The sequence below is a fragment of the Petaurus breviceps genome, unplaced genomic scaffold (genome assembly GCF_028583685.1).
Source record: "Petaurus breviceps papuanus isolate PSGF00001 unplaced genomic scaffold, PetGlider_PUasm1.0 227, whole genome shotgun sequence".
NCBI classification, from domain to species: Eukaryota; Metazoa; Chordata; class Mammalia; order Diprotodontia; family Petauridae; genus Petaurus; species Petaurus breviceps.
Window position 1 is genome coordinate 11,921,628 of NW_027185896.1, and position 27,407 is coordinate 11,949,034.

General features: G+C 39.8%; 1 protein-coding gene and 1 long non-coding RNA gene across 2 annotated transcripts in view; one reads left to right on the forward strand and one right to left on the reverse strand.

Moving 5' to 3' along the window:
* Positions 1-1,474: 1,474 nt before the first annotated feature.
* LOC138167122 (uncharacterized) lies at positions 1,475-25,969 on the reverse strand. The gene is made up of 2 exons (XR_011169806.1): positions 24,714-25,969; positions 1,475-1,917 (listed from the first exon to the last, which is right to left on the reverse strand). It is a non-coding gene; the product is annotated as an uncharacterized lncRNA (long non-coding RNA).
* NCKIPSD (NCK interacting protein with SH3 domain) overlaps positions 24,290-27,407 on the forward strand; it is a 29,666-nt gene continuing 26,548 nt past the window's right edge. The window contains exon 1 of the mRNA XM_069095783.1: positions 24,290-24,559. Coding sequence (XP_068951884.1) covers positions 24,389-24,559 — 171 coding nt within the window. The 5' untranslated portion in view covers positions 24,290-24,388. The remainder of the gene's footprint in view (positions 24,560-27,407) is intronic.

Below are 27,407 nucleotides of genomic sequence, written 5' to 3' on the forward strand. Positions count from 1 at the left end.
CTTTAGGGTTACAGACCCCAGTAGGATCCACCATTATTCTTCATTGTCCTCTCACATTTTGGGGAAGATTGATAAACTGGAGGGTTCCAGAGGAGGGCAAGTAGGATAATGAGGCACCTCAAGTTCATACTGTTGTACATGGCCTCATTCTGGTTCCCTTGATCCCTTTTCCCTCCCTCAATAAGCTCTCTTTCATGGAAGTAAGCAAACTGCCAGGTTTAGCTCCACCTAGGGAAACTGGCAGGTGAGGAAGTTTCAAAATGTATACTGAACAATCACTGATTTTAGCCTCTGCAAGCTCCTGCTTACATAATCCCTAACCATTGGCCATGTGGCTTGCCTTTAAAAGCTGAGGCTTTGCTGGCGGCTTGATGCTGTTTGATTTGGGATAGGGCACCAATAAAGGATCCCCTTCTAAATTATTTGGGTCTTGCTTGTGTTTCGGGTACAACAATGCCACATGTAGATTGGTTGAAGGAAACAAATATTTAATCTGGAAAAGGCAAAATTTATGGAGTGTGTGATGGTTATCTTCAAGTATTTGGTCGGGGAGGGGAGTTACATGGAATAAGGGATAACTTGTTCTGGTTGATCCCAAAGGGCCAAACCTGAACCATTAGGTGGAAGTTCCAAGCATGGAATCAGGATTCTAGGCCCATTTTACATTATTGTGTTTCTAGAGAGTTTGACATTGCTGCAAAGTTCTATGTATGGGCTAGATATTAATAACCTGAAGGATTATGAAGGTGCTTTCCTTGCAGAAATATTGCTAACCCCAGGACAGAATAATGGAGAGCACACACTTGACTTGTTATAATCAATAATCAGTTAATATGGAACTTTTTCTCAGAATATTCCAAGAAACCCCACCTAGCTGTTTAGCCTCAGTAACTTCACTTTGTTTACCTTCATTAATCTCGTCTACCTTGTACAACTTCCATTTAATTTTTTGTTTCCTCAAAGGTTTTTTAAAAAGTGGAATACTTTTCCCCATTTGGTTAAAGAGAAAATTCAGAGTACTAAGTCCATTCTTCAGCAGTTCTGGCTCCTGACTCAGATTGTGGCTCTTTGGCTTTCAGTTTGGTTTGAGATATATTGAAATCTTTGATTGCAGAAAAGAGAGATAGGGGTCATGGTTCAGAGAAAATGAGGGCCTAAAGTAAACAGAAAGATTACATGAATAATGAAGAGAGTGAGAGAAATGTTTTTTGGAAAGCCTCTACACCAAAAAAAATTTTTTTTAAATGAATGAACAGGTAGCTGAAGGGGAAGAGAGGAAAGGGGAATCTACTTGGTTGAGGAAAAAAGGGGGGGAAGAAATATGTAACCAGATAAAAAGCAGGAGAGACAAAGGAACAGTTAATAAATATGCCTCATTCGATATTCTGAGCTTATTACCTTTTCATCGAGAGGTCATTAGCATATTCCCCTCCTCCCATAACTATCTGCTGATTTTTATTCAATTAAACAGATATTTTAAGGAAACAATTTTTTTAAGATTTTATTTTTTTCCCAATTATATGTAAAAACAATTTTAACATTCTTTTTTTTAATTTTGAGTTTCAAATTCTCTCCCTTCCCTCCTCTCTCCCCCATTAAGAAGACAAGCAGTTTGACATAGCTTATACATATGTATTCATGTAAAACACATTTTCTTGTAAATCATGCTGTGAAAGAAAAAGGAAAAGAAAAACTATCTTCAATTCTGCATTCAGGCTCCACTAGTTCTTTCTCTGGAGATGGACAGCACTTTTCATCATATGTCCTTCAGAATTTTCTTGGATTACTGTATTGCTGAGAATAGTTGAGATATTCACAGTAGATCATCCTTATAACATTGCTGTCACTGTGTACAATGTTCTCCTGGTTCTCCTCACTGCACTTTGCATCAGTTCATGTAAGTCTTTCCAGGCTTTTCTGAAAGCAAAGGAAACAGTTTAAAGAGACTTCCCGGTTTCCTTAGTTGTTCCTGTCCTAAACCCCATTGTTGCATACCTAATTTAGATATTTTGCATGTATTTAATTTCAATCAAAGCTTTCAAGATAACCATTCTAGGCCTTCCCCTCTAGATCCTTTCTGCCACTGCCTTATAGAATTTACCCCATGGATTCTCCTTTTTCATTGTGCCTCACTCTCAGAACAATGCTGGTTATTGCAGGTGTCAAAGAGGACAGTAGGCCATGGTTTGAGACTCCTTCCCCACCACTGATCTCCAACCTCTCATTGAACTTTTTTCTGTGTCCATGGTTTCCCACTGCTCTAGGAGCTCCCTGGGATTCCAGCTCTCCCCTCTGAGGACAAGTAGATTTTTCAACCACTAAATCCTCCAGCGTGTCCTTTCACCATTACTTGTATGACACTGTCATTTCACTTGTTACCATATTTCCACCTTAACCCCCTGTCTACTTGTGTACCTTTAGAAAGAAGTCTCTTACTCGTCTTTCTGTTGTTGCTGTCCTTGCCTCCTGTACTTATTCACTCTTCCTACATTTCTGTTTTTTGAGGTGTTTGAGAAACAATCCCAAGTTCTGGTTTTCTTTCTAAAATATTTCAAACTCTTTCTTATTAATGAAAGTACATCTTTTGTCCTGAAGGTTAAGCTCAGATTTACAGGATAGGTCATGCTGGGCTGCATCCTGAGTTCCATTGCTCTTTGGAATACATCATTCCATTATCTCCTCCTTTTTCTAGTGGGTGCAGGAATTGTGTTATTCAAATGTCCTTTCCTTTTTATTTGATGGTCTTTTTCCTGATGTCTTACAAACCTTGGTTCTGAATTGAATTGTTAAATTTAACCACTGAGTGTCTTAGTGTTTGTAGCCTTGGGGTTTTTTCTAAAGGAGATCTGTGAATTCTTTCATTGGGATGTCATTTTCTATGTTCAGAAGTTCTTAGGCTTTTATTATTTCCTTTTATTATTTTTTAAATTATTTTATTATTTATTAATTTTTTAAAAATTATTTCCTTCATTATGGTGTTAAGGTTTTTTGTTTCATTGCGTTCTTCTGGAAGATCCTTAGGTTGTCTCTATTCGTTTTGTCTTTGAGATCATGTTTTGCTTGTATACTGAGAATATTTTCTGGGTTGTTTGTTTGTTTTTGCTTTTCTTCTAGATCTTCCTTCACCTTTGCATACTTTGCATGCCCAATCTATTGTTCTCTCTTTTGTTTCTTTGTTGAAGCTTGCCATTTCAGATTCAAGTTTTTCTATGCCATTCATTATTTTTGTTGTTCAGGACATAAACTCTGCTCTCATAATTCTCATTTCTCTTTTAAAAAGCCCAGGAACAACATATTGTAGATTCTTATTCTCAAATTCTACAAGAAATTCTGTCTCAAGTGTTGGATCATTTTCCTTTGTTTTGCAGTATTTATTCATAAACGATGGAATGAATTTACTAGATCTAGAGGCCATATTTCCTTCTTTTGTTACTGTTTTTCCTATTATCTGTTTGTGATCCAGGATCTTTGGTACTTTCAGTCTTTTTACTCCTTTATTTTTCTTATTATTCACTTCCTGACTCTCTCCCTCCTAGTTTCTTTTGGAGGTCCTGGATCTCAAGTGTCTTAGTCTTTCCTCATTGGGTACTTCACAGTTCACCATCCTATATTTTTGTCCTAATTGACTTTGGGTGGTAGATCTGGCTCCCACTGGGATCTGTGCTCTTTCCCTCAAGCTTGGTAGAATGCTATCTGCCTCCCCCCTCCCGACATGGTATACTGTCATGTTGATTTATCCCACTCCCTCTGTTCCTTAGTTCTCTGGCCCAGCACCGGCAGTTTAGAGACTGCTTTCCTTGGCACTAGCAGAGGCTGTCTTCTCTGGCACTGCCAGTTTAGAATTTTGCACATAACACTGGTACTGTTGGATTGCAATTCCTGGCAGCCTTTTGCTCCTAAAGGGCTGTGACCATACTGGCTGTTGAGGCCTGAACAAACTTGTGCAGCCTGAATCTAGTATCTCCATGGCACTTGAGAGAAGGGGGAGAAGGTTTAGGGAAAGGTTTTGAAGTAAAACTGTCTTGTGTTCTTGGTTCTGCTTTTGGTTCCACATTTATAGATCTCCCAGCTTTGTTAAGGGTTGGTGTGGGAGTGTCTTCTCATCTCTCTTCTTTCAAGTCATGCTTTTTCTTTATAATTTGCAATATTTAAACTATCCCTATTTGCTGATGATATGATTTGGAAAATACTAGGGAATAAGCAAAGATACTAGTTGAGACAATAGCTTCAGTAGTTTTGGGGTGACAAAATAAACCCTCAAAAATTGATAGCATTTCTAGGTTATGATAATAAAACCAAAGAAGCAAAAATAGAAAGGGAAATCCCATTCCAAATAACTACAAAATAGATAAACTATCTGGGGATAGACCTACTAAAACACACAAAATACTTGTATAGATAACATTACAAAGTGCTCCTTAAAAAAAATAAAGAACAACTTAAATAGCTGGAGTAATATTGCACATGACTGGACCATGCCAATATGATAAAAATTATAATACTACCAAAGTTAATTTATACTTTTAATTATATACCAATCAAATTACCAAGACAATACTTTAAAAGAACTTGATAAAATGATAATAAAAAGTCATTTGAAAAACAAAAGGTCTAGAATATCAAGGTAAATGATGAATAGTGATGAGGGGGGAATAGCCCTTCCAGACCTCACACTGCTTATAAAAGCAGCAGTCATCAAAATTTTCTGGTATTGGTTAAAAAACAGATCAATGGAACAGACTAGACAAGAGAGAATCAAAAATGCTGGAACTCAATTACTTGGTGTTTGATAAATTAGAAAAACATAAATTACCTAAGAAGAAACTCCCTATTTGATTAAAAAAACACTAATGTGAAAATTGAAAAGCAGTCTGGCAGTTACTTGCTTTGACCAATGCAATGTAACTTTGATTACATGAAATTAAAAAACAGAAAAAATGCATCAGATAAGGGAAGTGCTGAAGTGGTAAAAAAAAATCTTTGATTCAGATTTTTCTGATAAAGGTTTAATATCCAAGATACATACATACATACATTTGTGTATATTCATATGTATATATGTATGTATAAACATATTCCATAAAGCCATTCCTCAGTAAATAAGTGGTTATAAACCTGATAAAGGTTTAATATCCAAGATACATACATACATTTCTGTATATTCGTATGTATATATGTATGTAAATATTTATAGTAGCATGTTTTGAAAATGATAGCTAAGAATTGGAAACAAAGTAGATGCCCCATAAATTGAAGAATGGCTAAACAAATTGTGGGATGAATGTAATGTAATGTTACTGTGCTATAATAAATTATTTTTGTGGTGAATATAGAGAAGCAAGGAAAGCTCTACATGAACTCATGTGGAGTGAAATAAACACAGCCAAGAAAATATACACCATAATAACTACAACAAAAGCAAATGGAAAAAATAGACCACATTCCAAAAAATAAAAAATAAATAGCAAAATTATAATGGTCAAGTGAGACCTGAATGAAGAGATTAGAAGACACTGCCAACCTCCCCCTTCATAGAGATGGAAGGTCCACAGGTGTTACTACACATGTTTTTGGACTTTTTAATGCATCTGTTAGTTATGCTCACTTTTTTTTCTTCTTTTAAAAAGTATTATGTTATATGAGATAGCTCTCAGGGAGGGGGAAGAGGAAAGATGCTGGTAATAACTATGATTATGTAAAAAACAAGACATGAATAAAAATATTTTAAATTTTTGCAACATTCACTATTTATTTTTGTGTGTGCATTTTCTTTTTATGTTGTAGGTCACTGTGTATATTGTTTTCTTGGTTCTGCTTATTGGACTGTGGATATGAGCATTCCATATAAGATCAGACTTTTTTGATATAATGATTGGTTTTATTTTTTAAATTTTTTTTTTTGCCTTTTGGAAGGCAATTGGGGTTAAGTGACTTGTCTGTCACTAGTTTTTGTGTTGTGTCTGAGGCCGGATTTGAACTCAGGTCCTCCTGACTCCAGGGCCAGTGCTCTAATGATTGGTTTTAGGAATTTTTTTCTTCTTCTAAAAATTCTTGGTTATATGTGATGGCTCTCTGGGAGAAGATTGGGAGAGGAATACACTGAAAAATGGGGGTGATATAAAGAAAGATCAGTAAAATTTCATTTTAAAAAAAGAATAAGACTTACAACAGACTACAGAGAATTTTTGGAACAACGTGAACAAGAGTTGCACAGGATGAGAAGTCATGAATAGATGTCAATCTACACCTATGGAAAAATACCCACACAAATGAGATCACAGATTCAATGAAGTATCTTAGTATTTTTATTAACTAAATAAATCACCCAGGAAATTATCAATTAGAGAATATAGTGTCTCAGAGAAAGAACTCATGAGGAGGGAACAGCTCTCTCAGAGAGGACACAAGATTCCAGGGGACAGCAACACGATTAAGCATGAGAGTGGGAAGTGATCCCAATGAACACTGGAAGGGAAGTCACAGAAAGCAGACACAAACAAATGATACACAGAGAAGAAAAACAATATTGGTAGGACACATAGTAAAGAGAAATAGAAGACTAGGTCACTCTTTCTTTAATTTATAATATTTTGCCTGATATTCTAGGTCCTCCATAGTCTAGCACTATTTTATCTGTAAAACTGATGTTAAAAATACTTGTAGTGACAATATGAAGAAAAGGATGGGGCATGTCATCTGTTGCTAGGCTACAAGCAATGTCAAAAGGTGTATTCAGCCATGCTCTCCCAAAGGGCTCATCTTCTTGTTTACTTTTTCTCAAATGCTCAGGAAGATACTCAGAAATTACACTCCCCCAAATTGCAAAATTCTCTTATTGGATCAACCCCCATTGTCACCCATGGACTGATTTTCCCTTCCCTCAGTCTTAAATTCCCAAATTGTAATATCAATTATTGGCTGTATAATGTGTTGGTGTCAAATAGCACAGCATAATTGATAGTAATGATGATAATTATAATAACAATAGTAGCTAACATTTGTATAGTGCTTACTATGTGCCAGGCACTCTGCTAGGAGTTTTATCTCATTTGATCCTCACAATAACCCTGGGAGTTAGGTGTTATTATTATTATTCACATTTTACAGATGAGGAAATCAAGGCAAATAGAGGCTAAGTGACTGGTTCAGGATCAGACAACTAGTAAGTGTCTAAGACTGAATTTGAACTCAGTTCTTCCTGACCCCATGTCCAGTGCTCTATCTACTGTACAACCTACATGCAAAAGCAAATATACATTAAAATAACAAAGAAGGGGCAGCTAGGCGCAATGAATAGAGCACTGGCCCTGGAGTCAGGAGGACCTGAGTTCAAATCCGACCTCAGACACTTAACACAAAAACTAGCCATGTGACCTTGGGCAAGTCACTTAATCCCAATTGCCCTCCAAAAAGGAAATAATAATAATAACAAACAGCAGGTTCCTATTGCATTATGACTTGGTTGCTATCTCTATCTTTTGTACTCCCACCCCTCCTCTGTTCCTATTAGAAGGGAAAAAGGGAGTGGCTAGGTGGCACAGTGAATAGAGCACTGGCCCTGGAGTCAGGAGGACCTTAGTTCAAATTCAAGCTCAGACACAACATAAAAACTAGCTGTATGACCTTGGGCAAGTCACTTAACCCCAACTGCCCTGCCCTCCCCTTTCCAAAAAGAAAAAAAAAGTTAAAGGGAAGGAAAGAAATTAGGCAAGTAAAGGGAATAGGGCTTTCCACAGTCATGCAATCTGGGGAAATGGAGGAGAAAGAATCCACAGACAAGATTTCATTCACTCTCATCAAATGAAACTTCCAGTTCATCCCAATCCACTCTTGCCTTTCTGGTTGGCTCCAATCTGTTTCTCTCATCTTCCTCTCACCTCCTCACCTCCACATCTATTCCACAAAGAGATCTCACTTTGCCACCTGGCTTTCTCCTACTTTTAGTTGCAATAGACATAACCCATCAAAAGTTCTCTGCCAGGTTCAACTGAAGAATTGTGGCAGTTGAAGTCACTAGTAGTCTCCCTTTCCTTTTTTCCCTATCTCATTACCTCTTCAGCAGTGCAGCCCCCAAAAGCTTGGATGGAAGTTCCTTTCAAGGCCAGTGAAATCAGGAACCTAGGGCTCTCCCACATGCTTGGGCACATTCTAGCCCACTGTATTTCTCTGCCTTGCAGTTCTCCTTTCTATCTATGATAGTGTCTCTGGGATCCATGGATGTATGTTGGGGGGGAGGCAGCAGAGAGGCATAACCAGGGATAAAAATATAAACAGAAAGAACAGTAAGAAGAAATTGAATGATATGTAATTATAATGACCAAACTTGGCCCTAGAGAAGAGTTGAGAAAATAAACTTCCCTTTTATAGCTGACAACAAAGAAGCTGAAGGGGATCTTGGAAGCAAAAGGGGCAGCTTACCTGTGAAAAGGTCAGAGCTAGGTCTTTTGTGTCAGAAAGGGACTGTTTACTTCTAGATAGGGCTAAAGCTGGGTCCCTTATGACCAAAATAAATAGCTTGTCTGTGTACACAGTGAAGGCTAGTTCCCCTGAGTCATACAGAAATAGATCCACTAGGTCACACAGAGAAGTCTCATTTTTGGGTTGGACTGAGATCAGATACCTCACTGCAGACAGATATAATAGGCCCAAGGTAAAGATAGTCTTGTAAGGGACCTCTGTCTTCATGGGGAAGACTTAGAGAGGTCTGCACTAAGCATAAAACAGAGCTCCTACAAGGCTAGGAGTCATCTAAGTGAGCTAAGGACTCACATTTGAATACTTGCAGGCTCTTGGGAAAAGAAACCCTAGAATCACATATCAAAGACACTTACAAAAGTTTGTGTGGTTCTATGGCTTGGCCAGATGGCCAATATGGCGTTTCCTGAGTGAGGTTAATACTATGCAGTGCAAAAGGAAATTGTCATCCAAAATCTTGCTATAGGTGGACAGCCACCTATCAAGACTGGTAGGAAGAGGAATGGTATCCCATGAGAGAGTAGATGTGACTCAAGTAGACAAAGAGCTGCAAGGATAGCCTGATTTAAGGGAATTATATTTAAGGGAATTCCTTTGCTATATCAAAGAAACAGCCATTGACTTCTGCTGAATTGAGAAATCACGTGAAAGCTTTCAAGTAATTGGGAGAGGGCCCAAAGATAGCCTAGCTTGAAAAAAGTCAACCCCAATTATCACCAATTATCTTCTCTTATATGAACCACAGAAACTGGGCAAAGGAGTCACACCAAAGAACAAAAAAATCTAGTGAGAGATATACCTGTGGGCAAAAAAGGCATTTTTTCTTGGAAAGATAAAAGGACAAGAGAATGCAGACCATGCCAGACCAATACATGAATACTGCCATCAGGAAAAAATCACAGGCAGAACTACCATGCAGGCTTAGATACATTCAAAGTCAGAAGGTAGCTTTGCTAGTTCAGAACGAGAGCTACAGAATCAGCATTGGGAGAAGGAGACTGAAGGAATGAGGTAACCCCAGACCTTGAAAGCAGTGAGCATGACCTTATGATTTACTCCTCATGGGACTATTCTACCTGGATGCATAGGACTCCACACAGAAGTAACCCTGAAGACTGAGATTGTGGAATGCACTACTTTCCTGAAAAGTTGAATGCAAATGACCATCATGTTCTAGTCATCCTATGAAAGACATTTGAGAAAAAAATATCTTTTTGGGCTTTTCAAGGACTTATATTTAGAGGACTAAGAGACAAAAGTTACTCATGTCTAAGGATCCCATATATAAGATGCATAAAGGTAAGTGAGCTTGAAATTTCCCAAGGAAGTTGCTGGTACAGCCATGTCTACAATATAGCAATAGAGTGTCAGCATCAATTCTGAAGGACCTATGATAAAAAAATGCTATCCATCTCCAGAGAAAGAACTGATGGAATCTGAATGCAGATCAAAGTATTCTGTTTCTTTCTTTTTACTTTATTTTTCTTGGGTTTGTTGTCTATATTTTCTTTTACAACATGACTAATATGGAAAAATGTTTTGCATGATTGCACATGTATAACCTTTACCAAATTTCTTGCTTTCTCCATGAGGGGGGAGGTAAGGAAGGGTAGGAGGGAATTTGGAACTCAGAAAATGTAAAAAATGAAAGCTAAAAATTGTTTTTATATTGAATTGGGAAAAATAGAAAAAGTTTAAAATAAAAATAAAAAAATGTTAAAAAGGGTGTCAGCACAAAATGGAACCAATTCCAGTCTGTTCAATATATTAATGGGATGCTTAACACAATAAGCATCCATGCAACCTGTACAGAGGTTTATAGGAGAAGAGAAATAAGAGATGACAATAAATGTCATAGGAGCACTAGGCTCTACAATCTCAAAAGTGGAGCTACCAAAATTTGACTTTAGTGATTCCCTAGTACTAGAAGAATGGAAGGAAAGGTTGAGACAGATGCTCAGCAAGAGGATATGAGTGTTCTTACTTCATGAGATATGGAATGTGGCTGAGAAGGGACCCACAGGCAAATCATCTACACTATGCCATTCTGAAGGTAATCTAGGAAAATTCCCTTATCTATGATGGATGACCTCAAAGACCAGCTCAGAGACCTGCTGACAAACAACATCACCATGGAATTCAGTAGCTCATAGGTATTACCTATGGCAGGGCATGGAAGAAAATGCTTATATGCATATACCACTGGACTTTGGATGAAAGAACAATTGTGGATCAGCACACCATGCTGAGAGTTCCAGGTGTTGTGGTTGTCTGTTAGGCAGCTGTTAGGCAGGAGGCAGATAACATGGGAGCTTTTCTAGCAGGGGTTCCTTCACTCAATCCGGGCAAACAGGAAGACAGGATCAGAGACATAATAGGGGTTAAATAAGCTTTCTTTATTTTAGTCTTCTCAAGAAGATTGCTGATAATAGTAGTACCAACTCCTACAGCATTCCCTAATTACTCTTTAGTGAGAATATAGTAAGAGCTACAAGTCCTACAGGTCCCCTAAGTCTTGATGGGGGCCAGTCGAGACTAACACATATTAACAAATCCCCTCAAGCTTCAATGGGGGCCGGTTGAGACAAGTACACATGCACATTCCCCTTGTGCTTTCCTATTCTCCACTTACTGACCAGTGCCTACTTGATTTATAGGATAACAGACAAAGAAGGCAATTTGCCATTAATAGCTTCACAAATTTACATTAACTCATTGTTATATCTCACTGTGCAGTCATAGTGGGTACTTACAACCTTTAACACAAATGTTTATATTATGTATATTATATGACACATATTATGTGACATATCTATTATATGACACTGCACAAGCATGGTGGAGATTATTTACAATGTGAAATCCTGGGAACTAGAGATTGTTATGGCCATGAATCCTGGGAACTAGCATCTTAAAAAGAATAACAAAATCCACCTTATACCAAAATCCATCTTACATACAGCAGCCAATGGTTTTCGTTGTTAGACATATACAGAAGTTCCCACTAGATTCCTATGGCAAGGGAAGACAAGATGTCTATTCTCATTTGCCCAGATGGATTTTTACCAGTTTAAACCCAATCCCCAAAGCCTCTCAGGGGCACCTGCCATTATCCAGAGACATGAAGAAAGAAGTTGAGACATGAACCACCTGGAAATTTTGGTCTATTTTGATGACGTCATTGTCTTTGGTAAGAAACTGAAAGAATATGAGGAGAGACTGATAAAAAGAGCTGTTCTGGTTAGAAGAAAATGGCTTGAAACTTTCAAGTGCCAATTTTGCAGAATCTTTAAGTAAATGGGTCACATAGCATCTCAAGGTGTGAGTACTGACTCAGAGAAGACAGAAACACCTTTGACTTGGTTACATCAGCCTGAAATGAACAGAATTACCAAAGAAGCAACAAGGGTCTTTAATCAAGTCAAGAAAATTGCAATTCAGGAAACCACTGAGACCTGGAGTGTAAGAGTGCCCAAAAAGGGCAGGGTTTATATACACTTCAGTAAGGAGTGCTCAGAAGGGGCAGCCATAGGGTGGAGTTAAGTTGTTTTGCAGAATAGCCAAAAGCTGGGGAGTGATTGATGTTTAATTAGAAGAACAGGTTCCAGGTACAGTAAGTTTCCAGCAGTATTACAAGATGTGGTCCAATTATGAGGTCAGTGAGGTTAAGGTAGTTACTACATTCAACAGTCACAACCACAGAATCTTTGAGATCAAAAGACTTTTCTAGGTTTTGGAGATCACTATTGCAAATTTATTAAGAGCCATGCTTAAGGGGAGATTAGTCAAAATTTATTAAGAGCCATCTCTTAAAGGAGATTAGTCAAAATAGGAAAAAGCAATGCAGTCCGGCTCTCCTGACAACTATACAAAGATCTTAGACAAGTGCCATTAAAGGATCAAAAATCAAAGAAGAAACAAGAGTAGGTCATTTTTTTCCACACAAAGTCTCAAATATGACACTGAGGTAAGTGACTTGAGCATGAACTGAGAAAGAGGATATGTGGACTCCTTTGAGGATCGGGGGAGCTAGAACCTAGTAGCAGAACAGGGGAATTAGAATCTCAGCCTCAGCATTGGCTCAGTCAGACAACAGATAAGCCAGGACAGGGCCACAGAAGGCCATAATAGCCCTGCCAGAAATTCACAAAGCCTAGCCCCAATATACTTACTAGCTGTGTGACCCTAGGAAAGTCAATTAATCCTGTTTGCCTCAGTTTCCTTATCTGTAAAATGAGCTGGAGAAGGAAATGGCAAACCACTCCAGTATTTTTGCCAAGAAAACCCCAAATGGGATCATGAAGAGTCAGATACAACTGAAATGACTGAAACAACAACAGCCCTAATACAAAGTCCCAATCCATAAAATAAAGTTGGAAGAATGAATAAACAATGTCCTAAACCCAAACTTAGAAGAGAATGATTCCAAAATGTCTACAGGCAAAGTCTCAAAAAAACAAAAACAAACTATAACTTGACCACAAGATCAGTCAGAATTCCTAGAAGAAATGAAATAATAATTTTTAAAAGTTTTAAAATTACCTTATTAATGAAATGAGTGGGAGAGGGGGAAAGAATTAGAAAAGAAACAGGAGCACTAGAGAGACATGCAAAGTGAATTAACAGTTTAATATGATGTGTAAAACCTTACATCAAAGATTCCCTAAAAATTAAAGTGGACCAAGCAAAAGTTAATGAGACAACAACATATTATTATATTATATATTAAAACAAAAGCAAAAGGTTAGGGAAAGTAGAAGAAAATGAAAGTATCTCATATTAAAAACAACTGACCTAGAAAACACATCAAAGAGAGATAATTTAAAAAATCATTGGATTACCTGAAAGCTGGGACTAAAAAAAAGAACCTCAATATCAGTTTTTAAGAAATCATGATGCAATGGGGGAGAAGCTAGAAGCATTTCCCATAAGATCAGGGGTGAAACAAGGGTGTCCACTCACCACTCTTATTCAATCTGGTACTAGAAATGTTAGCAGTAGCAATTAGAGAAGAAAAAGAAATCAAAGGAATCAAATTAGGCAAAGAAGAGACCAAGCTATCACTCTTGGCAGATGATATGATGATATACTTAGAGAATCCTAGAGAATCAAGTAAAAAACTACTTGAGACAATAAATAAATTTGGCAAAGTTGCAGGATATAAAATAAACCCACATAAATCCTCAGCATTCCTATATATTTCCAATGAAATTCAACAGCAAGAGATAGAAAGAGAAATCCCATTTAAAGTTACTGTAGACATTATAAAATATTTGGGAATCTACCTGCCAAAACAGCCCCAGGACCTGTATGATCATAACTACAAAACTTTTCACACAAATAAAGTCAGATCTAACTAATTGGAAAAATATCAATTGCTCGTGGCTGGGTCGAGCTAATATAATAAAAATGACAATTTTACCTAAATTAAATTATATATTTAGTGCCATACCAATTAATTTACCAAAAAACTACTTTATAGAGCTAGAAAAAAATAGTAACAAAATTCATTTGGAAGAATAAATGGTCCAGAATATCAAGGGAATTAATGAAAAGAAATGCTAGGGAAGGTGGACTAGCTATACCAGATTTCAATCTGTATTATAAAGCAGCAGTCATCAAAACTACTTGGTACTGGCTGAGGAATAGAGGAGTGGATCAATGAGATTAGGCACACGAGATTCAGAAGGGGAGATTCAGAAGGGGAGAAGAGTAAGGGAACTTATTTCACATAATTTGGATGGGCAAGCAGAAGCCTATAGAAAAGTGGAAGCTTTGGGAAACAGCAAAAATATACTTAAACTTAACAGGGAAACTACAGTTTCATGAGAAGATATTAATTTAAATACTTAACCTATATACACCAAATGGCATAACATGTAACTACTTAAAGAAAAAAATTGGGCAGCTAGGTGGTTCAGTGGATAGAGCGCTGGCCCTGGAGTCAAGAGTTCAAATCCAGACTCAGACACTTACTAGCTGTTTGACCCTGGGCAAGTCACTTAATCCCAATTGCCTCAAAAAGAAAAACTTGAAGGAGTAACAAGAAGAAATAGTAAAACTATGATAGCAAGGAACCTGAATGTACTCCTTTCAGAGCTATACAAATCTGACAACAAAACAAACAAAAAACAAATTGAGGCCCAGTAATGGGAATGTAAATTTTAAAGATCTTCCCTGCCCCTAGGCTAAAGTGCACCTGGAGCCTGGGGTGGGAGGCTTGTTTTTCAGTAGATACTTTTTGATTGGCCAGTGGGTCCAAAAGATTGTTACATTCTCTGAGCCAGGAGAAGGCTATATAAGTCCTAATGTGTAGCTTTGTTTTGGGGGCTCACTTTGAGAAGTGTTCTGTGATTTGATCTGGATTCTGGGAAGCCGTTGTCCAGAGGGCCCCCCCCTCGGCTTTGAAAAAACCCAGATGTTGATTGGGTATAGATGTAATGGCTGGACAGTTTGGAAAGCTGTCTACTTGATCTGTTTCTGTCTTGATAATTCTGCCTGTATACTTTGAAGTTCGGGGTGCTGACCTTTTTCCCCTGAACAAGGTAAACGATATATGTCTGACTGATTAAAGTAAGCTTGTTAACCCATTTTGAGTTGCTTTCCTTTATCAAAGCAGATCCAAGAACCTGTGGTGGCAGCAACCCTGAGGATGCTTGGGGTGCTTGCTGCTACAGGCCCTGAAAAGAATTGTAGAAAAGTTAGATATGATAGATCTTTGATAATAATTTAATAATAATGGAAAGGAGTCCACATATTCTCAGTTGTGCATGGCATCTTTACAAAAATTGCCCATGAAAAGGACCCACATGTACAAAAAATATTTATAGCAGCTCTTTCTGTGATGGCCAAGAACTGGAAATTGAGGGGATGCCCATCAATTGGGGAAGTATATGAATGTAGTGGAATACTATTGTTCCATGAGAAATGATGAGCAGGCAGACTTCAGAGAAGCCTGGAAAGACTTATATGAACTGATGCTGAGTAAAGTGAACAGAACCAGGAAATCATTGTACACAGTAACAGCCACAATGTGAGATGATTGACTTTGATAGACTTAGCCCTTCTCAGCAATTCAAGGACCTAAAACAATTCCAAAGGACTCATAATGGAAAATGCCATCCACATCCAGAGAAAGAACTTTGGAGTCTGAATGCAGAGCGAAGCAGCCTATTTTCTTTTTGTTTTGTTTTGTTTTCTTTTTCATGGTTCCTCCTATTCATTCTAATTCTTCTATAGAACATGACTAATGTGAAAATATGTTTAATAGGAATGTATATGTAGAGCCTCTATGAGATTGCATGCCATCTTGGGGAGGCAGGGAGAGGTGAGAAGGAGAGAAAATTTAAAACTTATGGAAGTGAGTGTTGAAAACTAAAAATAAACAAATTAAAAACAATTGACCATGAATTAGGGTATACAAACCTCAGAAATATAAGCATATTAAACATGTCCTTTACTCACCACAATTAAATAGAAACTATATTAAATAAAGAGATATTGAAGAAAGGATTAAAAACCAACTGGCAGTACGTGATTTCTCTAGGGGGTTAAAGAACAAAGCATGATAATTTTACTAGCGATAATAACAAAAACATGCCAAAATTTTAAAGATGCAGTCAAAGTAGTCCTTAAGGGAAAAATTATGTCTAAACACCTTTGTCTATCAAAGGAGAAAAAGGGCATAATAAATGAATTGGGCATGCAACTAAAAAAACCCAACAAATTAAAAATCTCAATTAAATATCAAAATTAGAAATACCAAAAATTAAATAGATTAATGGATTTTTAAAAAAAATGGAATTAATAAGTAAAACTAGGAGTCAGCTTAAAAAAAACAATAATGACAAACTATTAGCCACTTTGATCAAAAAAGAAAGATGAAAAACAAATTACTAGTATAATTTTAATAAAGACCAACAAATGAAGAATAAATAAGGATATTATCAGAAGTTATTTTACTCAACCACATGCCAATGAATCTGACAACTTAAATGGAATTCATTTGTAATGAATATTTACAAAAATATCAAATATTTGGCTTAAAAGAATAAGAAAAAGAAAATTTAAACAACCTAAACCCAGTATTAAAAATAATTGAACAGGGGTGGCTAGGTGGTACAGTGAATAGAGCACTGGCCCTGTAGTCAGGAGGACCTAAGTTCAAATCTGGACTCAGACACTTAACACAAAAACTAGTCACGTGACCTTGGGCAAGTCACTTAACCCCAACTGCCCTCCAAAGAAAAAAGCAAGAATTGAACAAGACATAAATCAACTCTCAGAGGTGAAAAAAAGAACCCAGGATCTAACTGACTGACAAGTAAATTCTATCAAACATTCAAAGAACAATTAATTCCAATATTAAAAAAGCTATTTATAAAAATGGCAAAAGAAGAAATACTACTATATATTTTTTTTAAGCAATAGGGGTTAAGTAACTTGCTCAAGGTTACACGGCCAGTTATTTCTGGGTGTGGTGCTGAGTATCTGAGCCCGGATTTGATCCAGGTCATCCCAACACTGGAGCCGGTGCTCTTACTCGCTGAGCCACCTGGCCACCCCTAAGCAATTGGGGTTAAGTAACTTGCTCAAGGTTACACGGCCAGGTGTTTCTGGGTGGGTGCTAAGTGTCTGAGCCCGGGATTCGATCTCCAGGTCTTCTCAACACTGGAGCCGGTGCTCTTACTCACTGTGCTACCTGGCCGCCCCTACTATATTCTTTACATGATAACAACTATGGTCTTGATACATAAACCAGGGAGAGTAAAAAATGAGAAAGAAAACTATAGAACAATATCCCTAATAAATACTGATGCAAAAATTTTAAATGAAATATTAGCAAAAAGGTTATAACAATATGTCACAAAGATTATACACTATTATCAGGTTGGATTCATACCAAGAATACAGGCTTGTTTAAGATTACGAAAACTTAAATATAATCGACTATATTGATAATAAAAACAACAAAAATAATATTGTATCAATAGATGCAAAAAAAAGCTTTTGATGAAATACAAAACTCATTTCCATTTAAAAACATTAGAAAATAGAAATAAATGGACCTTTCCTTAACATGGTAAATAGTCTATATCTAAAACTAAGTTCTAGCATTGAATGTAATTGTAATCAACTATAGTCCTTTCCAATAAGATCAAGGGTGAAGCAAGGATATCCACTGTCATCATTACTATTTGATAGACTACTAGAAATACTAACTAGATCAATAAAATTTAAAAAGGGAATAAACTAGGCAAGAAGAAACAAAATGATCACTTTTTGTAAATGATATGATAGCATGCCTAGAATACCCTAGAGAGTCAACTAAAATTTAACTGAAACAATAACTACAGCAAAGTTTCAGGATATAAATTAAATTCACATAAGTCATCACTATTTCTACATATTATCAGTAAAAGCCAGCAGGGAGAAATAGAGAAATTCCATTGAAAATAACTACAGAATACATAAAATGCTTCAGAATTTACCTACCAAAATGTATACAGGAACTATATCATACAATTACAAAATATTGTTTATATAAAGACAAACATAAATAATTGGACAAAATATTAATTGCTTTTGGGTAGGCCAAGTCAATACAATAAAAATAACAGTATTATATAAATTAGTCTATCTATTCAGTGTCATGCCAAACTACCAAGGGATTGCTTTAAGCTAGAAAAAATGAAAACAAATTCATTTGGAGGAACCAAAAGTCAAGATTCTCAAGAGAAATAATAAAAAAAAAAAATGGGAAGGAAAGGGAGCCTAGCAGTATTAGATCTCAAACTATACCACAAAGCAGTAATCATCAAGATAATCATGAGTTCAAACCTGCCCTCAGATACTTGACATGTATTAGCTGTGTGACCTTGGGCAAGTCACTTGACTCTTATTGACTTGGGGGGAAAAAATTAGAAATAGTGTGGCTGATCAGGGGGACAGATTAGGTACACAACACACTGAAGCAAACAAATCTAGGCTCCTAGTTTGAGATAAATCTAAAGGCCACAACCACTGAGTTACAGGATTGCTATTTGAAAAAAAAAATCTGGGAAAACTGGACACCAATCTGGAAGAAACTAGATTTAGACCAACACCTCACATCCTATACCAAGATAAATGACAAACTGATAAATACAAAAAGTCACATCAAAACAATTTAGATGAGCAAGGAAGAAATTATCATTCAGATTTATATATAGGGGAAGACTTAATGACCAAGCAAGGGATAGAGAAGACCACAGTAAATAAAATGGATAATTTTGATTACATAAATTAAAAAGGTCTTGCATAAATATAGAAATGGTTAACTGGGGGGAAATTCTTTACAGCAAATTTTTATGATAAAGGTCTAATTTCCAAGATGTATATAGAATTGATTCATATTTGTAAGAATAAGAGCCATTTCCTAACTGATAGATGGTCAAAGGATATGGACAGGCAGTTCTCAAAGGAAGAAATTCATGCTATCTATAGCCAGATGAAAAAATTCCCCAAATCAATAATAATGAGTAAAGTGCAAATTAAAGCAATTTTGAGGTTCAACTTTCATGCCTATCAGATTAGCAAAGTTGACAAAGGATCAACTGAAATAATATTTGTAAAAAAAAAAAAAAGCCCTTAGCACAGTGCCTGGTACATAGTAGGCACTTGACATATGTTTATTCTCTTCACTCCCTTTACCCATTGACCAAATGATACCACTACTAGGCTTATACCTCAGAGATCAAAGAAAGAGGAAAAAGACCTATATGTACAAAAATATTTATAGCAACTCTTTTTGTAGCAAGAAAGTGTTGAAAATTAAGGAGGTGCCCAGCAGTTGGGGAATGGATAAATTAATTATGGTATATGTCTATAATAGAATTCTACTGTATTATAAAAATGAAGAAAAATTATTTCAGAGAAACATGGGAAGACTTGTATAAACTGATCCAAAGTAAAATGTGTAGAAAGGGGAACAATTTATGCTATAACATCAATATTGCAACATTAATATATCAATATTGCAAAATAGAACTATTTTGAGAGATTAAAGCATTCCGGTCAATACAATGACATTGTATGATTCCAGAGGACCAATGCTGAAGAATGCTACAAATCTTTTGAGAGGTGATAGACTAATGCAGAATGAGAGACACTTCTTTTAATATAGCTAACATGGGCATTTCTTTTGCTTGACTATGTAGGGAGTTTTTGGTTTGTTTAATCGGGGGAGGAGAGATGAGAAGAAAAGAATAAACTCTTGATAATTGAAAAAATAAAATTTAATTTATAAAGAAATATTTACCCCATAACTCATTTATATTGTTGTAGCAGCAAGCACCCCAGGGTCCCCAGGGTGGCTGCCAGCACAGGTTCTTGGATCTGCTTTGATAAAGGAAAGCAACTCAAAATGGGTTAACAAGATTACTTTAATCAGTCAAACATATGTATCATTTACCTAGTTCAGGGGAAAAAGGTCAGCACCCCGAACTTCAGAATATACAGACAGAATTATTAAGACAGAGAAACAGATCAAGTAGACAGTTTCCAAACTGTCCAACCATTACATCCATACCAAATCAACATCTGGGTTTTCAAAGCCAGGGTCTCTCAACAATGGCTTCCCAGAGTTTGATCTGATCAAATCACAGAACACTTCTCAAAGTGAGCCCCAAAACAAAGCTACACATCAGGACTTATATAGCCTTCTCCTGGCTCAGAGAATGTAACAACCTTATTGACTCACTGGCCAATCAAGAAGTATCTACTGAAAAACAAGCCTCCCACCCCAGGCTCCAGGTGCACTTTAGCCTAGGGGCAGGGAAGATCTTAAAAATTTACATTCCCATTACAATTGTGCAATGGATACTTTAAAAAAAAATTCCTCACTCTAACCCCCTAGGGAGATCTAGACATGAGCCAAAACCTAAACTTTAAATAATTTGGTCCTGTAGCATCAGAGTGGAGGCTTAACAAACCAGAGAGAGTAATAAAAGGAAGTATTGCTCTCATATCATTAGAGGCCATGGTCTTCCAGGACTGAACATGGTCTGACTGTGTGCACAGGTCCAGAGAAGAGGAGTCCTTTAGGAAGATGAGAGGGTACTGTACCCCAGCTCCTTGTCCTAGCAGCAATTGTTTGTTTGATTTTAGAAAGGATACATGGAGGTACAGAGAAGTTAACAGTTTCCTGGTAGTCCTAGTTCTGTACAATTCCCCCAGTCACAGAAATGTCCCTACTGATAATAGTACCGCTACTAATGATTATAATAGCGAACATTTATATGGTGCTTACTCTGTAGCAGGCACTATGCTTATTTTAATGAACATACCTTTATTCAATAATGAATTCAATAAAGAACAGGATGACGCACTCACTGCTGCATCCAATCAGAGCTGCAGCAGTGAGCGCGTCATCCTGTTCTTTATTGAATTCATTATTGAATAAAGGTACATTTTTTTGTTCACATTTACCTGTTTATTAATATTGCTGTCAATGTTCATTAAAATAAGCCCTCCCCTGAAAATAAGCCCTCTGGTGTTTTTCTGTCCAAAAAAATAATAAGACAGTGTCTTATTGATGGGGGAGGGGGAGGGGTTTATGGGCGGTGCCATGGTTGCTTTGAATGAATATGTATAAGCTTGATGGGGTGATCTCCATATAAGGCCATGGGGTGATCACCATATAAGGCCATAAATGTAAGACTGCGATGTGATTGGCTCAGATTCGCTATATATTTTCTCGTGTGAGAGGGCTCACTCTCTCTCTCCGCCATGTAACTGCTGAAGAATAAACCACCCCACTTCACTCCTCCGCCTTCTGTCTGGTGTTTTTCCCCGTGAGGGGCCGGTGACGACCGAAGACCCGGGATGGGTAAGTAAGAGGGCCGTAGGGCTAGTTGTCTAGATCTGTTGTAAGGGCAAACGCCCGCAACATCTTATTATCGGGGAAACACGGTAGGATGCAATTGTCAGAGCCACAGCTTTGCTCCACTCAGGTTTGGACTGTTAAAATCGAGGAACCTGCCCTTTCAGGGGGTGTGTGGTAAAACAAGGATGCTAGGCCGAGGACTTGGCTGGAACTCAGTTATGTGCTTGTCCCACAGAGTGTTTTTTCCACCCTAGGCTCAGTCACAGCTTGTCATCTTTAGCTCTTCCCTATCCTTCACCTGTTCCATCTAAACATTGAGTAAGTCTTGTCAGTTCTATTTCCACATCCCTCACGTTCATTCCCTTCACTCTACTCACTTAACCCACCACCTTAGCTTATGTTTGCATCACTTCTTACCCACAATATTGTAATAACATCCTAACTGATCTTCCTGCTTCCAGTCCATCATTTATAGAGCTTACCCCAAGGTACAAGTTTGAATATGACACTTCCCTGTGGATCTCGATTGCCTCTAGGATAAAATATGAATACCTTAGACTGACTTTCAAGGTCCTCCATAATCTGGCTCCAATCTACATTTCCAGCCTTATTTCCACATTACTTCCCTTCATGCTCTATATATTCTAGTCCAGCTATACCAATACATATTCCCAGAATTCAATCTTTTATGTCCTGACTCTACATATTTGCACAAGTTGTCTAACATGCCTGGAAACCACTCCCTCCTCATCTCCTCAATTGAACAAGCATTTATTAAGTGTATACTATATGAAAGTCACTGTACTAAGTACCAGGGATACAAAAAAAATAGTCTCTGCCCCCAAGAACCTTATATTCTGGTAGAAGAATATAACATGTTGAGATGAATTAAAGAAAATTCCTCATGTAACATTTGAGCCTTGGAGAAAGCTAGGGATTCCAAGAGGTGGAAGTGAGGAAGGACATTCCAGGCATGGGAGATAGCCAGGGCAAAGGAGAGGTATTCAGAAATACATCCAATAGTTTCTTTCTGAAAAGAGAGTCAGTGAAGGGCTTAAAGTGTATTCTTTCCTAGAGGCAATAATGAACCACTGGAGCTTCTCAAATAAGGGGATGAGGGGCAGCTAGGTCATGCACCAACTCTGGAGTCAGGAGGACCTGAGTTCAAATCAGACACAACACAAAAAACTAGCTATGTGACCTTGGGCAAGTCACTTAACCCCAATTACCCTGCCTTCCCTTCTCCAAAAAAAAAAGCAAATAAGGGGATGTCACGCTTTAAGAATAGCAATGTGCTTTATGAATCTCCTCTTAAAATCTTTTCAAGGTTCAGTTTTGGTACCATCTCCTTGTAAAGCCTTGTTCTCAGAGTCAAGAAGACCTGAATTGGAATCCTGCCTCAGAACACTTACTAGCTGTGTTGTTGTTCAGTCCTATCCAACTCTTTGTGACCTTGTGAAGCAATACTCTCCATGTTTTCTTGGCAAAGATGCTAGAATGGTTTGGATGAAGGCAAACAGAGGTCACAGAGTTAGTGAGTGTCTATTGGAACTTGTCTTACTTACTCCAGACCCAGTGCTCTATCCACTGAGCCATCTAGCTGTTGTTTTTTTTTTTTTTGGGGGGGGGGGTTGCGCTTTTTCGATGGGGGAGGGCAGGGCAATTGGGGTTAAGTGATTGCCCAAGGTCACACGGCTAGTATATTAAGAGTCTGAGATCGGATTTGAACTCAGGTCCTCCAACTCCAGGGCCGGTGCTCTATTCCCTGGATTCCCTGGGCCACCTAGCCACCCCACCATCTAGATGTTTTACCAGCTATGTAGCCCTGGGCAAATCCCTTCATCTCTCAGCTTCAGTTTCTACATCTGTAAAATGGGGATAATAATAACACAACTTATAGGATGTTGTAAGGATAAAATGAGCTAATATTTGTGAAATACTTTGCAAGCCTTAAAGTGCTACATAAATGATAAGTTATTATTGTTCTTTGCCTAGCAGGACAGAGTGTCGCATAGTGGATAGCATGCTGGGTTTGTAGTCAGGAGAAAGTTGGGTTCAAATTCTGATATTTGATACTTAATAACTGTATGTTGCCATTGTTCAGTTGAGCATAACTCTTTGTGACCCCATTCAGGATTTTCTTGGCAAATGCACTGTAGTGGTTGGCCGTTTCCTTTTCCAGCTTATCTGATAGATGAGGAAACTGATGCAAACAGGGTTAAGTGACTTGCCCAGGGTCACAGTTAGTAAGTGTCTGAGGTTAGATTTTAACTCAGATATTCTTTACTCCAGGTCTGGCATTCTCCGTACTGTGCCATCTGCTGCCCCTCCAATGTATGGCAGCAACAGGGGAGAGTTCGAAACTTTAAGCACTGTGCCACCTAGCTGCATGCCCTTGTGTTAATTTTTATGTACCACGGATAGCGGCCTAGGATTCAATCTATTAAGATTTATAGACTGGTTGCAAGAAATATTTGCACATTTTACTTTGTTATTGTTTTATGAATGAGAATGTTTACTCATTTGATGTTGTCAAGTTTATTTCCTCTGCTAGAGGATACCTCGGTGAGACCTCAAGGTGATGTTCTGAATAGATGCAGGAACAAAGGGTATCTTGTACCTGGCGATAGCTTTCAGGGTGCCACGCGAGGGGGGTGGTGGTGACTGTAATTGAGTGTGTCATTGTAGCTCTGGCACCTCCCCTTCGCGTGACTCCGTGTCCGCCTGTCATTGTTTCTCATTATTCACATATTTCCCCATTCCAATCTCGGGGCAGTCCTGGGGTCTAGGGGCCTGTGGGGCGGCGTGGAAGTCCCCACTCCCAGGCCTGGGGAGACGCGGGGCCCAGGGTGGCCGCGCTCTCGCGCGTGGGCCGGGCGCGCCCCCAGGGGCGGGGCTCCGCGACGGGGTGAGGGTGGAAGTGGGAGTCGGGAGCGCGCACGCGGCTGTGTCACGGGGCGGAGCAGGCGCGCGGCAGCCCCTGGACCCCGGCGTCCCCGGCTCCCGGCTCCTGGACCCTCCAACCCGCGACGGCGGCGGCCAGGCCTCATGTACCGCTCGGTGTACGCCTTCCGCTCGTCGGAGCCCAACTCGCTGCCCTTCGGCGAGGGGGAGACCTTCCTGATCTTGGAGCACAGCAGCCCGCACTGGTGGCTGGCGACCCGGGCCCGCAGCGGGGAGACGGGCTACGTGCCCCCGGCCTACCTGCGGCGCCTGCAGGTCAGAGCTGCCCCCCAGCGCCCGCTGGCCCTGCCCTTGAGCCTGGCCCTGACCCCGGCTCGCTGCGGCCCGCCCCCGCCCTGCCCACTCCCGCGCCCGGCCCTGGTCCCCATCGCATCCCCTGGCCCCGGCCTCCCTCCCTGACCTCCCCTACCTCCCCCGGGGGCCATTCCTCACTGGGCCTGGATCTGCGTTACAGCCCCCGCCTCGTCCTCGGCACCCCAGCTGCACATCCCTCATCCCTGGGCTCTCTCCAGGTCGGCGTTTCTTCCTCTCTTCTTCATTCTCCTCCGGAAGAGCCCCGCCCCCTAAAAAACCTCTACAACGCGGCAACTTCGCAGACTCTAGGCTTCTCTTCCTTCCTCTCCCAATCTTGTGGAGCCTTCTGAGGGGCCCCGTGACCGGACCTTAGAGGGAGGGGCCCGGGGAAACTGAGCCGGGGCGTGCATGGGAAGGGTAGGCATGTCCTCTGATCTCCTCCCTCTGCTAGGTCCTCTTCTCTGTGCTGGGCATTACTGGCTTCTTGGGATTGTGGGGAGGGGAGATGGGATGAAGGGAGGCCTGCATTCTTGGCCCAGTAGGGGTTCACAACTCTCACCTTTCCCTCTTAGCTCTTTCTCCACTCTCATGTTATCCCCAAAACCTTAGGAAGGTGATGGTGGACGGCCCCCCCCCCCCCATGCTATCCTCTCCTACATCCCCCGTCTTGTGAGACTTCAGGTAGATTGACTCTGAATTAGGTGTCAGGAAAGGGGTATTGGTATTTGAGAAGGTTTGTGAGAAGGACTGGGAGTGCCCCTTGTCTGTAGCCAGCATCATCTTATTCTCAAACCAGCTCTCAGGACAGAAATAACCCTTTAAATTTGGAGAAATAGCAGCTGTGGGCCGGCTGTGCAGTTCAGCCTCCAGTCTAAGGAACGGACCTTTCCCCACTGGGAAGAGTCCGGTGTGATTATGGACAAATTCCTGTTCGTGGAGAGCTCTGGTCTGAGGAACAGGAAGATTTTTGCCTTTGGCAAGGCTGGGCCTTGAATCTTTAAGACCAAAGCCTAAATGTGTGTGGGTGGGAAGAAGTAAATGAATGGGGGTGTGTGTGTGTGTGTGTGTGTGTGTGTGTAGGTTGAGACAGAGAAATTAGTAGGTTCCCTCTGCTAGAGAGACATTTGTCATTCTATCATTTGGGGCTTCTAATTGACAATAGTTGGGGTCACTTCTGGCTCTGACTTCTCCCCCTCTGTGGGTTGTGAGGGGAGGAGGAACCTTTTACACTGACCTTCTGTACACGGCCTCTTCACAGAAGTATACCTTTGGGTATGTCATATAACCTCTCTGGGCCTCAGTTTCTCCATTTTGTAAAATGAAAGACTAGATAATCTTTAAGGTCTTTCCAGTTGTAACAGTTTATATATTCCCATGGCTGTCAGTATTTGTGAGACCCTGCTTGTATCTGTGTGTGCATGTTTCTGCGTGTGGCTTTGCATAGCTGCGACAGTGTCCCTGAGCAGCTTTGTCAAAGGAATGTCACACAGCAGCCCCTCCCTGGTTAGGGATTTGGAGCTCTGCTGTTGGTCTGTCTGGGTCTTGGTCTGTGGGTCCATTTGGCGCCGTCTGGGGAAAGCTAGGGTGGGTGAGGGAGGTCAGGATATTCTTAGAGAACTCAGGAAACAGGCAGACACCCAGCCCAGTGGTGATGAAGTCAAAACTGAGCTGGGGAAAGGAGGGGTGAAGTTGGACAAGAAGGTCCAGATTATGAGACCCTGGCACTTGGGCTTCCTCCTTTGGTGTCTCCTCCAATGCCAGGGGACAGGAGTGGGTCAGGAAAGAAGGGAAACAAGGAATTGACTTTTTATTAACATCCCTTACTTTTGGGGTATGTGGAAGGAGCCAGGTGTGGTTAGGATTGGGGAGAGGGTTATTAGATGATGTGGGGGCTAAGGGTGGGATATAAGAATCTCAAAGGCTTGTGGTGCCAAGTGGTGCACTGACTCCCCATGGTGTCTGAGGGGTGATAGGAAGTGACAGTACTTTCTCCAGGGCTCATCTTTCTTCCTGTTGGCAGTCTTGGGGGTCCTGAGGAGCCTTTCAGGAGGGCTTCAGCCCGTTCATTGCACTGGGTGTGGCAGCAAACAGAATTTCTGGATGTCTCTTTCTGAATTTGGTTGTGGCGTCCTGTACTCCTGCGGGTCTGATGTGAGCTGTCGCATTCAAGGCTCTGATGTGTGACATTTTAATAATCATGATGATGATAAAATGCTCTATAAATGTGATTTAATGTTAACAAAGCATTTTCTTCTTAACAGTCCTAGACTCAGGGATATGCTTAGCAATGTTAATATTCCGGGCTCTGTGCTATGAGCCTGCTCTGCCCTTGTTCTGAAAGACAGGCAAGACTCAGCACCCTCTGCTGTCCCTGGCTCTCCCATCCTGGTCTTGCCCCTCCTCTGCCAACCTTAGCTTCTGGATTCTTCCAGGGCTTCTTCCCATTCTAAGCTGGGTCAACCACTGAACTCCACTATCCCCAGCCTTCCTCAGTACCTATCTGGCCAGAGCTTTTCTTCCCTTCTCAGTGTGGCCAGGGCAGGAATGTACTAACCTTTACAAGGCAGCTTCCTTAGGAGCCAATGTAGTGTGGTAGAAAGAACACTGGACATGGGAGTCAGGAGGAATTAAACTCTGCCTCTCACTGATGGAGTGACTTTACCAAATTACTTCCCCTCTCTGTGCCTCAGTTTTTCATCTGTAGAATTGGTGAAGATGAGGTTTGGGCTAGATGGCTTCTAAGGTCCCTTCCCCTTGAAATTCTGTGATCCCGTTATTCCAAGATAATGAGGCATAAACTGAAGTCCAA